This window comes from Crotalus tigris, unplaced genomic scaffold (assembly GCF_016545835.1).
Source record: "Crotalus tigris isolate CLP2741 ecotype Arizona unplaced genomic scaffold, ASM1654583v1 scf7180000020463.618913, whole genome shotgun sequence".
Lineage (NCBI taxonomy): Eukaryota > Metazoa > Chordata > Lepidosauria > Squamata > Viperidae > Crotalus > Crotalus tigris.
The window spans coordinates 332,852-350,646 of NW_024098031.1; the positions used below are offsets into that span (position 1 = coordinate 332,852).

Below are 17,795 nucleotides of genomic sequence, written 5' to 3' on the forward strand. Positions count from 1 at the left end.
CAAGCACTGAATGTGACACTCCACATCTTTGTGGAATAAGTGGTCATAACTGTTGAGTCATTATAAAACTACCCATTTATCTAGATATAATTTGTATATTGTTTTACAATTGAATTTTGATTATAAGAAATCTTACGTTTAATGTAGTAAGACTTGCAGCAGAAGAAATACCAGAAAGTATATACACATGCGTATATCACCTGTGCTTGTCCTTTGTCACTATATTTCTGTGTTTCCAGTCTGACCTTTCTCCTCTGTGTGTGTCTATATTTTTGTATTGGTGTGTGTTTGTATGTTTCTCATATTATAGACAGTTGGAGATTGTGCTGTGTTAAGATGCAGCATATAGATATTTTTATTATTTATTTATTGCCTTACATCTTATATTTATCAGCAAGATTATTCAGGGTAGATCCAGACTAAATATGGAATTCTGCTCCTGAGGGCCTACCATTCATGTAAAGAAAGAGGTATTTTTTTGCCTATGGCTCCTTTTTCTTTTTATCTCTCCATGTTCCTGATAAGCTATCCCAAATGATAGGCTAGATCTATCGCTACTCTCTTACTGCATTCAGAGAATTTTCTAGATCAGAGTTTTTTCCCACAAAATAAAGCACTGGCTTGGATTAGGATCAAAATAATGCCCTTCCCTTCCTTCCCCTGCCCTCTCCCCCATCCCGCTTCCCATTTCCCCCTTCCTTTGAATCAATCATAGCACCCTGTATTTCTTCTGTAATGATTTATAGTATCTTTATGGCAAACATTGTTGAAATGATGTAAAGCCCGTCATGGTTACTGCTGTTCTAGCACAACAATGGCTGAGTGATACTCAATAAGCTATAAATCACCAGAAGAGAAATGGCCTCTGTCTTGGATGCTTAATTCTTCCAATTTCATCATTTCTTCAGTTCTGTTCACCTCAACTAAAAAAAGTAAGATTTAAAGCTAAGGCTTTCCCAAAATATCCCCATAGATAAGTTAAATTTTCAATTACATGGAAAGAAAATAGTTTTGGGGGCTCTAAAAAGATGAAATGCACAAAGATCTTTTAATACCGTTGAAGTAACATTGTAACTTCATTGAAATAATGTTTTAGTTATGTTTTGACATGGTTCTTTACAAAAATATTTTACAAGAAGAGATTTTAACAAGAAGACAAAATTTTTGAATAATCATTGCAGAAAATCAGCATCGATGCTTTGTTCCTATCTACTTTTTGTTTGCTTTTAAAACATGCAATAATGCTCAGACATAGATATCCTCAATAGTAGCTTGAAGAGTGAAAAAAAATAATGCATTTTGCTCTTATATTCTGATTAAAAAAACATTTATGCTTCAGAATAAGTTTCTGGATAAAAATATGATTGATTTGCAACCTAGTCACCAATATATTTACTTGGAATAAAAATCTATTTAACTGATTAATTTAATTATTCATAGATAAATGAATATAGGAACTTCTGCTTGTTAGATTAGGAGCTTCCTCTCATTCACTAAAAACATTCCTTTCTTGTCCTTCGTGTTTAGATTTTCAGTGATGTATAGCCACAGGTCCTCACTGATTAAATTTCTTCCACATACTTGTATGAGTTTTTTACATTAGATCAGTGTATCTCAAACTTGGCAACTTTAAGATGTGGGGACTTCAACTTCCAAAATTCTCCAGCTAGCCCTGGCTGGAAAATTCTGGGAGTTGAAGTCCACATATCTTAAAGTTGCCAAATTTAAGGAACACTACATTAGATGGAATGTTTATGGCACCCAAACTACCTATCTAGATATGTCTATGCAATTGCTTCAGTTCGCATATAATTTGGCCACTATTTTTTCAGATTTGATATTTCTTGAATGTCATGCTGTTGACTTAGATTTGGTCTTATGGGGCTCTATGCAACTTTTATTATAATTTTAATTTTTCTGGCAGTTCACTATTATACTAAAGTTAAGGGTCAGCTAGAATCAATTATATCTTGATATTTAGTATAGCAATTCATTGGAATTCTGAATAGTAATCTAAAATATTTTAAGCACTCATTGTGCTTAAAATATTTTAAGCACTAATTTTTAGTTAGAATTACAAAATATAAAAGTGAAATATAAAATGTGAAAGTTACACAATCTGACCTTTACATGTTCTATAAATCTGCATTTTATTAAATAGGTCCTGATGTAATGCTTCAGTTATAAAGTTTGTTGTTTAAGAATCATGAGCTGGCTGTATTAAACAATTCCTATGTTATATCATAGCATGTTGCTTTGCTGAACTTCAACACTTTCAATCTTTCACTTCTGATCATGATGGCTGAGGTTATGCAAGTTGCAATTCAGCAACATCTGCTGGACCACAAAGTTCCCTGAATATTCTCCTTCAGATAATATGAACAGGTCAAGCCCAAGTAGCATGTAGGCTTTTGAGAAAAAGAATATATATGAGCCATAAATTCTGTGTTGATTAAAGTCTACACTGAAAAAATCTACTCTAAAGCCTGTTTTGTCAGATGTATGGTAAAAATGATGTTTGATATTGTACCATCATGTCTATTGTTTTCATTTTTAAATTGCCATAGAGCCCTCCCGTATAAAAAAATTACATAGCAAAGATGTTAGGAGAAGCCCTCAACTTAAATGGTTGGGATTTTTATTCAGGAAAAAGAAATGGAAAAGCAAAAGCTCCTGTACCAGCAAGCAAGACTCCATGATCGGGGGGCTGCAGAAATGGTCCTGCAGACAATTAGTGCCAGCAAAGGTAAGTTAACCTTATTTATTTTCTCCCAAGGACTTTTCTGCTGATTTAACATTTCCCAGTGGAGAATTTCACTGAAATGTACATAAAACGGTTATGGAAAGGCAGTTATATTAGGACTGCAACAAAGTGAGAAAGAGATAGATGATAGATGTTGTGTATAGCACTTGGGCTGCTGAAATGTTTACTCAGTTGCTGCTCATAAGCATAAAATGAACATATTGCTGGAATTATTGAAATTAATGCTAGCACTAGTTTGACCCTAATGATTCAGTCCAGAACTTCCCATCCGTATGCATGCGTGGTTGGACAGACTGAGCAGAAAATAGTAAGTTGGAAAATAGATTTTTTAAATTCATATCTGATGGATGAATAGAGAAGATACTGAAAGAAAGAAAAATTTAGAAAGCTATTTGTAACATACATACATATAGATATACCTTTATATACTCAAATGAACATATTTTAAACGTTGGAATTGTTTTATAAGAGAGAAAGTAGCTGTATATGTATATGTACTGTATACGTGTATATGCATAGGCATACACATGTATAAATAAAATAAATATTTGCTTTGCAGGTGAAATGGGACCAATGGTTGCAGCCACCCTCAAACTTGGAATTGCTGTCTTGAATGGAGGAAATTCAACTGTTCAGCAGGTAACTTTTCTGACATTTAAAGTGAATTACTTCTTTTCAGTGACAAGAATTTTTGGATCTACATAACACATATTTTGCTGATGACTGAACTTGATTAATTCAATAGTGGCTGGTCTCTTTCTAAGGAATCAGAATATTAGCTTTTTAAAAGATTTCTTGTCTTCCTTTATGCTAAAATAGATATTGATCAGAAAAATGTCCTTTTCAGTTATGATGCTGTAACTCCATTTTTTTTTGGCCAGATGCCTTTTTACATTAATCTTGGAACCTACACTTCTCTTTTAAAAGCCTTAAGGCCTTAGGTTCAGTTTTTTAATATGTGTTGTTTTGCTGAAATTATACTGTATTTTTTAAATTGAATTGTATGCTTCTATTGTTATTACAGTGGTAGTTATTGTATCGTGGATTATTAAATGACCTCAGGGCATCACTGTTATTGCTGCTGCTACCTCTAAAAGTGCTACACTTGCCAACCTGTTGAGGTTGTTGATCACAAGTCAATCAAAGTTTGCCCGTGGATACAAACATGTAAGGGCACAAGGCTTTCAATCTGATTGGACCAATTTGCATCTAACTTTAAACAATCAATATTAATGCCAGGGATGGAGGAAAGAAGATGAAGAAGCAAGAAGCAATTGTGGCATTAGCAAAATTGAAGGAGAAAGCAGAAAGGATGTAGAGAGAGACATAGAGCCTCTTACTTGCCTCCTTAAGAACTGGCAATATTACTGTCTACAACTGTGGATTAAATTTTGAGGATGTTATGTCAAGAAGCAAAAAAAAAAATCCACTTTGTATCTATATTTATACTAAATGTTTTATTCTAGAAAATGCTTGACTATCTCAAGGACAAAAAAGACGTAGGCTTCTTTCAGAGTCTTGCTGGTCTTATGCAATCTTGCAGGTAAGAGAAAAAATAGTACATTTTCAAATCCTATATTATATATCATCATGACTTGCCCAGAGCAAGTAAGGAATGGAAAAGCATAGAAAGCTTTATAATGAATAATTGAATGAATGAATGAGCAAACAACTGAGTAAATATTTTAATACAGACTGATTTTCTTGGGTGTGTTGTCTTACACTGAGTAGGTTTGAATGCGTAGGGAAATCCTTCTATTAGTTTGTAAAGTAAAGCAAAAAAAAAAAAGTGAACAAGCTACAGTACAAAGAGTTGACAAAGAGTAATATGCCCAATGACTTTCAAAATCACTGAATATCAATATGGTTCAATGATTTTTTTAAACACAGGCTTGTCTTATTTTGTAAGATGTAATATTCTGACGGATGGAATTAGTGTTGGAATATAGATGCCAAAATATTGGCTGAGGAGTAATTCCCCCTATGCAATATAGGTTAAAAGATATTTTTTTCTTTTCAACTTCTCAGAAACACTTCTATGCATATTTAATAATAAAGTATTTATTACTTTAATTTCCTATAGCACACTCATTTCTTTAATTTTTATGCTAAACAGTCCAAAGATTGGGATGGGGACATAGAGATTTCACACTAAATTTTCTCTAAATGTATTTATTTATTTTAAAAAATTAGATAACCTCTAAATTTGAAAAATATGACTTACAAAAACAACAGCCAACAATTAAAAAACCCATCAATCAACAATACATTCAATAATAGATGTATATTCCCATTGTTAGGTGAAGATATTTTTTTTATAATTGTGTCTAGCTAGTTTATTGCTATGATATTACAGTTAGACTATTATACTTTGCGCTCAGTGGCACATCACATGGGTAGTTATAACTGTACAATTGAAGCTGCCCTTTTATGTGTTTACTTATAGCGGGTTAGTGCGGTGGCTCAGTGGTTAAGATGCTGGGCTTGTTGGCTGGAAAACTGGTAGCCCAGGTTCAAGACCCCAGCACCACATGATGGGGTGAGCTCTCATCCTCACCCCAGCTCCTGCCAACCTAGCAGTTCGAAAGCATGCAAATGCAAGTAGATAAATAGATGCCACTTTGGTGGGAAGGTAACAGTACTCCGTGATGTCATGTTAGCCACATGACCGTGGAAATGTCTTCAGACAGCGCTGTTCAGTGACCTTAAAATGGAAATGAGCACCGCCCCCTATAGTCGGCAATGATTAGTGGAGTAAAATCCATCATGACTTGTATTCTTTATCCTAAAAAAAAGACTGGGCAATTTGTCCATTGGTCCCTGCAAAGGGGCCAGTGTGTGCTGTAAAGGTAGGAAATGCAGATGAGCCTCCAATTTGCTTATGAGAACTAATTCTATATTAAAATGTCCTCCTTCTACAGTGTCAGAAAAAGACCATTTCTAAAGAAGATTTTGTTTACTTTAAACATGACCTATGAAGGTTTGAATCTTAAATATTTTCTTAAAGGTAAAGTTCCTGTCTTCACCTTTAAGAAAAAGAAAGAGTGATGTGACTCCTCTTTGCTGAGCCAAATAAGTGTTTCTGTCATACAATGAAATGCATTCACACTTTACTGGCATTAACTCAGTTACATAAAGTGTAAGTGCACAGAAATGTCTTGCTTACAATTTACAGCAAAATTGAATACTTGTGATTTATATATGTTTCATTATAGTGTTCTTGACCTAAATGCTTTTGAACGTCAGAATAAAGCAGAAGGCCTTGGAATGGTAACAGAAGAAGGATCAGGTACATTTTTTTTTTTACCAAAAAGTTTTGTGCCTGGCCCCTTTAAAGTCACTAAATAAAAATAATTATGACTAGTTTATCTTTATTTGTGACTAGACAACCCATGACCTGCTGGGTCATTATTTCAGAGACATTTCCTTACCAGATTACTCACTATCCTCTAAAATATATCTGAAAAGTTCTTTAAAAATTCAGAGTTTTATTCAGAGACGAATCTGCCTTGAAAGTAGCTCATACTGTATAGCACAATCAAGCATCAGGAGTTGATCTCAGGAAATATTTTATGGCATTTTGCATTATGTCATAAAATGCTTCATGATATTTTTATGTTATAGGTCCCAGATTTGGACACATTCTGTATGTTTGTCCAATTTAGTTACATTGGTTGAAAAGATTTTGCCCTATAATGCAGAATTTTGCCCAGTTAAATGTTACAGACATGACCTGTTGGCCATCATTTCAGAGATACTTCCTCATCTAAACAGAATGACCAAGTGCAAAAAAGCAGTAGACAGATTTCCAATTTCCTGCTGGCTTGACTGTGGCTAACCACTCTCCAGTAGCCAATGGTTTCTAGAGTGCTAGGGTGGGACCAATCTATTGAATCTTTGGGTGGCAGCATAGCAGCATTGAAGTGAGCATATATATGCCATATTTCAATCCCATGGCAGGCATGGGTCCTGGATTGTGTATTCATTCTGTAAATTAGCACATTTGAGGTAACTTGGTATATAATGTTTGCCCTATGATGCATTGTTTCGCTCAGTTAAAAATTTTAGTAGTGTATTAAATTATAATAGATTATAGGCCAGCTGACAACAGAACACCCAGTCCATAATAAGAAATATCACGGATAGAATAAAAACTTAAAAGGAATTTTCAAAAAACCAACTTTCATAAAAATCTGAGACAATTTGTTAGCCTTCCAAAGAAATTGGCCACTTCTGCAGACACATTGGCCAAAATAAAATGAGTTTTCCCTATACCAGATTAACCCGGCTAGTTTAACAACAGAAGGTGGTTAAGTTTGAGCACCTTGAAGTATAAAATGAGCAGCACAGTAAGTCAAAGCAAATTTCATATCCCCCAACTGGCAAGAAAATAATCTCTCTTATTTATTTATGAGACTTATATACCGCTTTAAGTGCAAGCACTCTCTAAGCGGTGTACACCAGTAAGCAATGTATATATATATATTTACATTGCCCCCAACAATCTGGGTCCTCATTTTACCTACCTCAGAAGGATGGAAGGCTGAGTCAACTTTGAGCCGGTGAGATTTGAACCGGTGACCTGCTGAACACAGTCAGCTAAAGTGGCCTGCAGTACTGCACTCTAACTGCTGCGCCACCTCGGCTCAGGAGTATCTCTCTTCTACTAGAATAGGTGACAGAATATTAAATCTTGCTAGTGTGTGGCACATATGAGACAATGATTGTAAATGAATTGACTTACTCCTAGTTATTCCCTCGATAGGCAGGACAGCCATAACAAATTATACACACTTTGTTGACTGAAGTTTTGAGTCCTATTTATTATTTTATTAGATTTATTGGAGCCCACCCCCACTCCAAAAAGACTCTGAATGCCATACAATAGTCTAAGTCTATAAAGTATAACCTGTTTATAATTAAGAAAATATCTGCCTGAGATTAATCAGTGCAAAACTTGTGACATTTATATATATTCAGTTCTGAAATAAAATTATGTATCACAGAAAGATGAATTCTCTATGAAACACTTGTGTTTGAAAGTGATTTAAATGCTGTTTTTGAACTTCTTTTGTTTAAAACTGAGAGAACTGGTGGCATTCCAGATGTTGCATGACAGTAAGTCTTGGAATTCCTTAGCCATATTTCATGGGCTAGTAGAAATAGGTTCAGCAACATCTGGAAGACCACCAATTCTTTATTCCTGATTTTTTAAAAAAAGTATCAGAACTTTTGATTTTGAACCAGTTCATCTTTTCTATCTTTTGATCAGTTTTTTCATTGTTATTATTTTGTTCTTTAAATCTGTTGCTTCCATCTGGAATCTTTTATGTATTTTCTCTGTGACTAGTTGTTTGTTTGTTTGCTTGTTTATTAAATTTATTTGCCACCCATCTGGGCGGCTTATAGCATTAAAACCTCTATTTTTTCTATTCATTCACAATGATAATTTCTTCTATTATATACTTTAGCAAATCCTTTCATGTTTATTCTTCAAAATAAGGAGAAAAACTTAACTGTTTACTATTCTGCTAGGCAAGTTAATATATTTTAGCAATTTCATTCCAATCATTTCCAACTTAATTTGATTAGCTTGGTGTTTTCATCAAGTTAAAGGAAGACAAACTTTTAAAGGTTTTTAAAGTATTAAGTTATTGATTCTGTGTATTTTTGTCCTTAATTATATTCCAGTATTTATTTTAACATTTTTTAAAAAAATTAATCATTTGATTGGAAGTTAGGTCTTATAAGTAAATTTTGGTATTCCAATTATCCATAGATTTGCTTCATTTGGTTGATTATCAAAAATTGTTTTCAAGAATGGAAATGTATTTTTGGTTTGCATTTTTTCATAGTAAGATTTTCCTTGAAGAAGTTTATTTTCCTTTGGAAATGGGCATATGTTATAAAAGAATACAACATGCATCTCTATTTTTTTTCCTTTGTTCCTCTATTCAATTATTATTCTGATATCAAAATATTTTTATTCTCTCTTTACATTTTTATGTATTTACGTAAATTGGACTTTTGATTTGATTCATGGAGAATTAAGTTATCAGAAACAATGCTAAATATATTTTTTTAACTCTGAAACAAGTTCTCACTTTTTTCTTTTTTTCCCATTTTCTTTTCTTTGAAATCAATGTCCTGTCCTCCCCTACCTCAGTCATCACTCATGAGCGTGGTAATTATTACACATCAATTGACTTTCTTTTTTCCTGTTGTAAGCTTCGTGTCAGCACTGTACAGCTCCTGAACACCATGCAGCATGCAGTTTGTTTTTATTTTTAGAATATCAAAGTAGGATTATTACTATTATTATTATCATGGTTGTATTCTCCGAAGTTCCATTTGTATGCCAACTTTCCCCACATCTTTGTTTTTTCCTCCCTTTCTCAGGATATGCACAGTATCTGGCACACTAGATGTAAGAGCAGCAAGCTTTTTGATTTTACTCTTTTTTTTCTGCTTCATTTGGTGGTGTTATTTTCTTAGTGGGCCAAGTATTTGTGATGGTTGGTTGTAAATAAAATGTGTGCATATGACATTAAAATCCACCTTGTGCTGTGGTCTTCCTGTAGCATTTCTGTCGTGTATTTAATGTGGCTTTATGGCTGCATTAGTTTGTGCAAACATAGGAAATCAGTGGAGGATCCAGACTTGTCTCTGATGGTGGGGGAGAGAGGGGATGTTTTGTGATAAAGTTATATTTTCACTATAAACATTTAACAGAATTAATGCATGATAGCCAATTTTAACTATATTGATGAAATTCTTTTTCAACATTTCTTGGTGTTAATATGTTTCACTGAGTCTTAATCTTAAATCATAAATTCTTTCACTAGAGGTAAATTTTAGTAGATCTGACATGGTTCCTAGTCTCTTTATTAATAAGAGGTGAAAAGTAAGTTAGTGAGAATCTGTTCTGTAAGGGAAACTTCAATATATAACTCAATCATTCCTTGTTCTTATAAAATCATCTCCATTTAGGTAAAACAAGTTTCAGTAGCAAAGCTAAGCCCTAACCAGAACTGAACACTGTGCAGATAAAGATAAAGACTTTGAAATTTCATTGATTTTAATTAGAGAGTTCATTATAATGCTACTGGTTGAAAAAAAATCCATTAAATTTGAAGTGTTATTTAAACTTAAAAATTCTCCAGTCAACTGTCTATAAAATAAATAGCCTATGAAATTAAAAATGCTTAATTCTTAGCTATTTTTCAACTATCAATGATAATAATATTGTTATAAACCGTGAACTATTGTAAAATATAAAGAATGACATTATTTAAATAGAGTAACTATAAATGGAGAGCCAATTTGCTGTATGGTTAATGCATCACAGAAGGAACTAAAAAACTGTGAATTCTGCTCCCACTTTAAACTTGAAGCCAGCTGGATGACATTAGGCCAGTCATTGTCTCTCAGCCCTAGGAAGAAGGAAATCCTGCCAAAAAAACCTTGCATATACTAGTCAAGAAGTGGCCAGAAGTCAGTACTGACTTGAATGGACGTGACTGTGTACATACACACACAGGCAGACCCACACACAAGATTTTTAACTGAGAAGTATAATTTTCAAATACATAATGTTTTTGCATGAATAGTTTTCCTTATTGCTTTAAATGCTTTAACATTGGAAAGAGGATATGGGATACACAAACAGAAATACTGCTTATAGCACAGCATATTGTCACATGTATTGGTTGATAATTATGGTAGTGCTTTCTAAGCCATTTCCTTCATTATCCAAAACCGTTATGAGAAAGTCCTTTTTACCCAATGTAGGTAAAATACTTTAAGTGAATTTAAGTGTTCCTCTAATAATTGGGCACTCAGTTTGTGTGTTTTTTACTAAAAAAAAAACAAAAAACACACAACTTGTACCCAATTTGGGTAATTTACCCAGGTTTGGAAAACACTGATTAATGGGCTCCAGTAATAATACACTGGAAGGCAAAGGAGTAAGGGATATGAAGATCAATTTAGTCCATTGAATGCTTCCTTCCCTCAAACAGGGTCATTACCTTCAATTGTTTCATGGCAATGATTCTTGAAGCGGGATAGATAGAGAGAGAGAAGAAAATATTTATTTTTCCCCTAATTATTATTTCTATTATTAATAGTTGAGATTTTTTGTAAATTACCCTGGTAGTATCTGAAAGGTGGGCTATCAGTAATAATAATAATTACCAGCAGGTAAACCATTGGTTATTGCAACATGCACTAAACTTTTTCTTAAAATGGAAACTATGAAGATTCTAGATAGTATGTTATTGTTACCTTTTTAAAGTTGAGAGATATTTTAAACACTTAAGCAAGCTTACTGGTTTTGTTTGTTTTTCCTTCTAGGTGATAAAATAAGTATTTCAGACAATCTTAAATATAGGCCTTTTAATTGATTCAAGATTTATCATAGGTTGTGCCCTTTTTATTGTTCACTGTACCAACAATTTCTTTATTCTGATCCTCATTCCTTGTGGCCAAGCTTCATGTTCTTAATGCTGGACCCCCCACTGGTAAAACATTGACAGATCTTTACCAGATATGTATCTGATTTGTTTTTGTGATGTATTAAATGTTGCGTTTTTTATGTGTTATGTTTTACTTGTTACGGTTATTAATGGAAAAAGGTTCAAAACCAAAGGTGTAAATCGATATACATTAGTTTCTTACATTTTCATTTCCTCCTTACAATTTAAATAATGTTTCCATAGACCGTGATAAGCTTGAAAGTGCATTTTTTTCCCTCTCCTTTCAATTTAAAAGTTATCTTTCTGATGTTTTGTTTCTTTGTTTTACATGATCTGGATTATATTGATGTTTGTCACAAAGATACCAAAGATAAAGTTTTAAATGTGAAAATAACTTGAAATGACTCATAATTTTAATTAATTATATAATTAATTAATACAAGAAATATATTGACTAACATGAAATAGACTACACATTCCACTGAGTTCAAGTGGATACACTTATTTGTTGTTATTTCAGCCTAAGCTGGAAAGAGCCAGTTTGACTCATAATATTGCTTTCTACTGTTAGTGTCTCCCATTCCTTGAAATAATGACTTAGACCCAGAGCATCATTGATATCCCAATGAGATGCCATGTAAGAAATATTCTGCCACCACTCAATTATTGATAGTGGATTCCCACAGCATTATGCATTGTTTAAGAATGCGTGAGGTTATTGTGAAGAATATGACACATTCTGATCTAGCTGCTAATGGGGAAACACTAAAAGACAAATTGACTGGTATAATATATTTGTTGGTATTTTTTTCAGTAATAGTCTTACAGTAAAGGTACTTCCTGGAAAATATGTTTCTGCAATTTAAAATGCATTTACAGTAGCAACAGAGCAATCTATGAGTGGATAACCCACGCTAATCATATTTGTACATAGAATGAAATTATTTTACTTGCCCGTTCTTAAATGTTCTTTATAATAGGCACAAATGAAATAGAAGAAGAGTGCAGACACTGAAGTGAACAAAAGACAGAGGGACAAATTCTAAGTCTGCTTAGATTTTATTTAGGCCTGAGACATTTCAGAAATATGTTCCATTCTCTAGGGGTTTCTGGAATATCATAAATTACTTGATTGGCATGTGGGAAACATTGTAAACACCTCTTTTTTGTTCACAAATGATTTACTCCCCTCATTATATATAATATGAAATGTGCATATGATTAACAACTTTAATTATTTATAATTATAAGTGTTTAAAACAAAAGTAAGAAGGAGCAACTTGGAAAAAATAATTAGCAGTATAGAAGACCATGATTAGGATGGTGTAGCATTTGGTATATGCATTAAATCCAAATATTCTGTGACCAAAATCTGCTAACAAAAGAAATGGTTAGAAATATTTACAGAGAATTTCTTCTGCCTTAGGAAGGAGAGATAATTAATAAACTGCCATTTAAGCACTTTCAAGAACTACAACACCTACCACCACACCCATCCCTTTTTTTTCTACCATACATTACTTTTTTTTAAAAAAAAACATATTCCCATCTCAAATAGTTTATGACAGAAACAAACATCTGTATGTGTAATAATTCCATTGAACAGTAGCATGAGCACTGGCAATATTTTAACTAAACTGCAATGTGTTAAGAAGCTTTTACTTTACTTATTTTTACTTAAGTCTATATATTCAGATTTTTTCTGAATATATAGCCATTACTGTTGCACACCACACAATACACAAGAGGATATTTTCTTTACACAGGCCAACCTGTTTATCTGTTTGTTTATTTAGTGAATATATAGGCCCCCTATCTTATTTACATAACTCTGAACGGCTTACAATAAAACAATTAAAAACTCTCTTTTTTATGACACTATAATCCCTTAATTTGGGGTAGAGTCGGAGTGACTGGATGGAGCTGAGTGTTTACTGGCCAGATGACCTTCCTGATGCCATGTGGAGTTGGCAGCAGATATTTTTTTCTTTGCGCCCTACAAAAGAAACATCTGCTGCTTCCTAGGATTGGACTCTCAACCTTCCAAGTGGGAGGCGAGCATCTTCACCACTAGGCCACCATATCACTCAATTAAAGAGAGGCTATTTTTTAATATTATTTTTGTTGTTTTTATTCTTTAATTAGAAAAGGCTAATTAAATAATAGAACAACAAAAATAACATAAAAATAGCAGTTGAGAAAACTCAGAGATGTTCAAGCAAGCCATGGCATACCCTCACTCATGCTATCAGGGCTCCAGCCTCAATGACAAAAGCTCAGTTTTCAATGCCTAGCAAGTTTAATTTCTGGGAGACTGATATTCCAGAGGATGGATGCTATGGCAAAAAAGGCTGTATGCTTCTTCTACAGATCTAATAGGATAGGTAGACACCATTGGGGAGACATTGTGTGGTCCTTACGTAGCCCAGCCCCAAGCCATGAAGGCCTTTAAAGGTCTTCTCTCCACCTTGAATTGTGCAGAGAAACATAATGGTAGCAACCGGAGTTCGTGGAGTAGAAGTATCACACGTGCTGAACAAACAGCACCCGTAATTGCTTGTGTTACCATATTTTATAACAGCTGAAGTTTCTAAATACTCTTCAATGACAGCTTCGGGTAGCATTGGTTGCAGTAACCCATTCAGGAGATGACTAAGGCGTGAGTGACTATAAGCACTGTATCCTTTTCAAAATAGAGAAACAGGCAATCCTAAAGAATTCAGTATTAAGTTACATTCTTAATTTTCATGAATAGGAACTTAATATTAGAGATATATCATTTTATTTCACTGGCTTCAGTAACTTTCTTCTGAATAAGCATTTTAGAACTAAGCAAATTTTCAACAAGCTTAATTTAGTTTGAGTACCGTAGCTCCTGCTTATTCTAGTATCTATCTATAGATTACATCCTTATTTAAGTAATCCATTTTACCTGTTCACAAATTCAAAATTCAAATGAGAGATCATTTCTAAAATGTTGCCAAGCCCATGCTGCTACATTTTTGGTAGATACGTTTTTAAATTTTACTTTTTTTCTCATAATGAATGAACATTTCTATTTGCAAATAAGAACCCTATGGAACTGATTCTGAGAAAATGTTACAAGATGCAAATATGTCTATATTTTTAAGCAACAAGTGCTACATGTGATGTTCTAAAGTTACTTAGAATCTTGCCATGATACTTACTGGCATTGACTTTTCCACAGGAGAAAAGGTGATGCAGGATGACGAATTTACCTGTGACCTCTTCCGGTTCCTTCAGTTGCTTTGTGAAGGTCATAATTCAGGTTTGTTCTCCTCCTCCTATTCCATCCAATGCTCTAAAATACCAAAATAATGAAGGAAGCTTAATTTTGCAAACCAAATAATGTTTGGTAGATATAATTAATATATTGAAAAAGTTAAATACATACAAGGAAGCATGTTATGATATAGATAATTTTCAGGAATTCGAGATTGGAACAAATGTTAACTCCAACTCATTCTATTCTCCAAGGTTTTCAAAATTACTTGAGAACTCAGACTGGTAATAATACAACTGTCAACATTATCATATCCACTGTGGATTATTTATTGAGAGTTCAGGTAAAATATCACTCACTGTAAGGTTTCATTAATGTTTATGTTATTTTTGCAATAATCAAAATAAATGTATGGGTGTTAATTAGTAGGTTTTGAAGCCTTTAACTAACACAGATAAATTTATTCAGTTTCACATTTTAAAGTAATCTAATCTAATCAGTAATCCTCAAACCTATGGGAACTGGAGAACAGTTATACAATATACTGTATAAGCATCCATATTTTTCTAAATTTTCTGGGTGAGTTTGCCTCTACAAAGCAAGAATGCACATATCAGGAAAACTGTACATAAACATGCTTTAAATTTTTCGTTACATTTATTCCTGAAATTGGATCAAAAAATGTAAAAGTAACAAAAAATGAGAAACCATTTATTTGTAATATTAATCTGTCTCACAGTTTTGGAGAATTTATGAATAATTTCTTCATAATTAACATATTTGCCAGATGCACATTTTTGAATGAATAGTGAGGCCATATGCTTTATCCTTTTCTTCTTCCATTTTTAGGAATCAATTAGTGATTTTTATTGGTATTATTCTGGAAAGGAAGTTATTGATGAACAAGGACAACGTAATTTCTCTAAAGCTATTCAAGTTGCAAAACAGGTCTTCAATACTCTGACAGAATATATTCAGGTAAATAAATTACTTTTCCATGCCATTTCATGACCCTCTGACTCATGGACCTCTAAAACAATCTAATAAATAAATTGGGAATAATATGTTTATCAACAAATGAAGGGGAGCAAGCTCTGGTATGCATATGGTCATCTCTTAATTTCCACATACTGAGCAATATGAAAATAGTCTCTAATTAAAATGCACCAAAGGTGTATACTACTTAACAGTTCGAAATAATTCTACCAGACCGATGACTCATTGAAATTGCTTAAGAGTGCTAATTAAGTAACTTAAGTGAATTATTTATCTGCTAGAATTTCTTCAAATTATTGAGTAGTATACACCTTCCTTGGTTAGGTTCTCAGATTAGAAAGAGAGAGATTTTTTATCATGTCAGTCACTCATACTAACATTCTATATCTACCATCCTAGAGGGGTCACCTTTTGCACTGTGTATTCCTATGGTTTTACGCGTTAGTTGACTAGGAAGCAGACTACCACTGCTTTCATCCTTATTGGAACTGATCAAGTACACGCAGTCATTAAAATTAATACTGAATTCTTAAGCCATTGAGCTCTATAGAATTTAATTATACAGAGTTCCATTCCTGGTAGATGGTTTCGACTCCCAAAGATCTAAAACTAATTATAATGGCTATATTTACATGATGAGTAGAGTAAGGACAATACCAATTTGTCCCCTTGGTGTTCAAATCTTTAAAAATGAAAGAGGATTGTGACCTTATATTTTATTAATATTTACACTATATATTTGTGTCTCTCTCTGTGTTTCATGATATTCTTTAAGATTTAGAGATTTTGGGAAATACAAAATTTAAAACCAGTGCTATTTTATTTGGAATTCTTAGATCACTTTATGCTGGTCTTTGACTGTAATAAATCTTTGATTTGATTGGATTGAGATCATTAATAAAATGATTGCATACATTTTTATTACGATTCAAGTATAATCCTCAACCAAATTTTGAATATGATACTTTTTCCTCTCACATAAGTTAAACAGGTTTGCTTTAATGTAGTGCTTATTTCTAACTCTAGATATAAATAGACACATGTAAACGAACCCATCTGTATAATATAATGGCCTTTTATTTGGTTGGGTAAATGCCAATGTGAAGTTGCCCTTCCTATTGAGGTGATTGGAAAGGCTGACTTTCACAGAATATCCGTAGGACCTTGATTTAAATTTAGAAATACATAATCTGAAAAACAACTTTCGTGTAAATGTTGTATAAGCTATTATTTGACTGGATTGCTGCTTTGTACTAATAGTTCACTGGCAGAAGATAAATTTACATTATATTCATATTCACAATAATAATTTATTACATTGATATACCACCTGATTCCTAGTGACTGCTCTGATGTATACACTTTATTCTTTGAAGTTGTGGGGTTTTTTTTCAGGGCCCATGTACAGGTAATCAACAGAGTCTAGCACACAGCAGGCTTTGGGATGCTGTGGTTGGTTTTCTTCATGTCTTTGCCCACATGCAGATGAAGCTCTCTCAGGTACAGAATGATTTTTTTAATGCAATAGATTACTTCTGTTTTATTAAAGAAAATGTAGTAAATGTTTATTCAATTAATTGTCTCTCAGTAATATTACAACACCATTAATTAGTACTGGACCTCTTTGGAGCTGATTGTTAAAACAGATTGGGCAACTGAATTGTATTATGCTAAGGGTAATGAAATTTGATTTATACCAAAGGAGAAGAACTAGTAGTTCAATACCTGCTTCTAATAGGGACAGTGCTTAAAAAGATAACAGAAATAAAGAATAACAGAGATGGAAGGGACTTTGAAGGTCTTCCAGTCCAACCCCCTGCACAAGCAGGAGAACCTATACTACTCCAGACAAGTGGCTGCCCGGTCTCTTCTTAAAAGCCTCCTGTGCTGGAGCACCCACAACTTCTGAAGGCAAGCCATCCCATTGGTTAATTGATCTCACTGTTAGGAAATTTCTCTTTAGTTCTTAGATTGCTAAATGTTAGATGTTAGTGGGAGAAATATATAACCTAATGAAAAAAAAACCCTACTGTTTCTTGAAAAACAACAACAGAACTATAAAAATTAGAACCCCTGGAAGGATTCTGAAAGTGGCAAAGACAGACTTTATTGCAGTTAAAGCTGGTAGACTTTTTGATATTTGTCTCTTTTTTGAGAAGGATTGTTGTTCTCTGGGTGATTCAGGATGCAGAATCTTTGAAGAAATTAATGTAAATAATTTCACATGTATTATTCCTGAAGGACCTGAAAATCTCTATCCTCTTCTTTTCTTATAAGTTATAGCAAGGTAGGAATAAGATTTTGTCTCCTTGCA

General features: G+C 33.3%; 1 protein-coding gene across 13 annotated transcripts in view; it reads left to right on the top strand.

Moving 5' to 3' along the window:
* RYR2 (ryanodine receptor 2) overlaps window positions 1-17,795 on the top strand; it is a 302,536-nt gene that overhangs the window by 252,074 nt on the left and 32,667 nt on the right. For 8 of the 13 annotated variants that reach the window (XM_039366919.1, XM_039366922.1, XM_039366920.1 and 5 more), the window contains 9 exons: window positions 2,647-2,746; window positions 3,324-3,403; window positions 4,231-4,307; window positions 5,980-6,053; window positions 8,931-8,948; window positions 14,450-14,530; window positions 14,740-14,828; window positions 15,335-15,463; window positions 16,877-16,981. In XM_039366919.1, the coding sequence (XP_039222853.1) occupies window positions 2,647-2,746; window positions 3,324-3,403; window positions 4,231-4,307; window positions 5,980-6,053; window positions 8,931-8,948; window positions 14,450-14,530; window positions 14,740-14,828; window positions 15,335-15,463; window positions 16,877-16,981 (753 nt within the window). The remainder of the gene's footprint in view (window positions 1-2,646; window positions 2,747-3,323; window positions 3,404-4,230; window positions 4,308-5,979; window positions 6,054-8,930; window positions 8,949-14,449; window positions 14,531-14,739; window positions 14,829-15,334; window positions 15,464-16,876; window positions 16,982-17,795) is intronic. The other 5 variants (XM_039366921.1, XM_039366923.1, XM_039366927.1 and 2 more) reach the window with 1 other exon arrangement.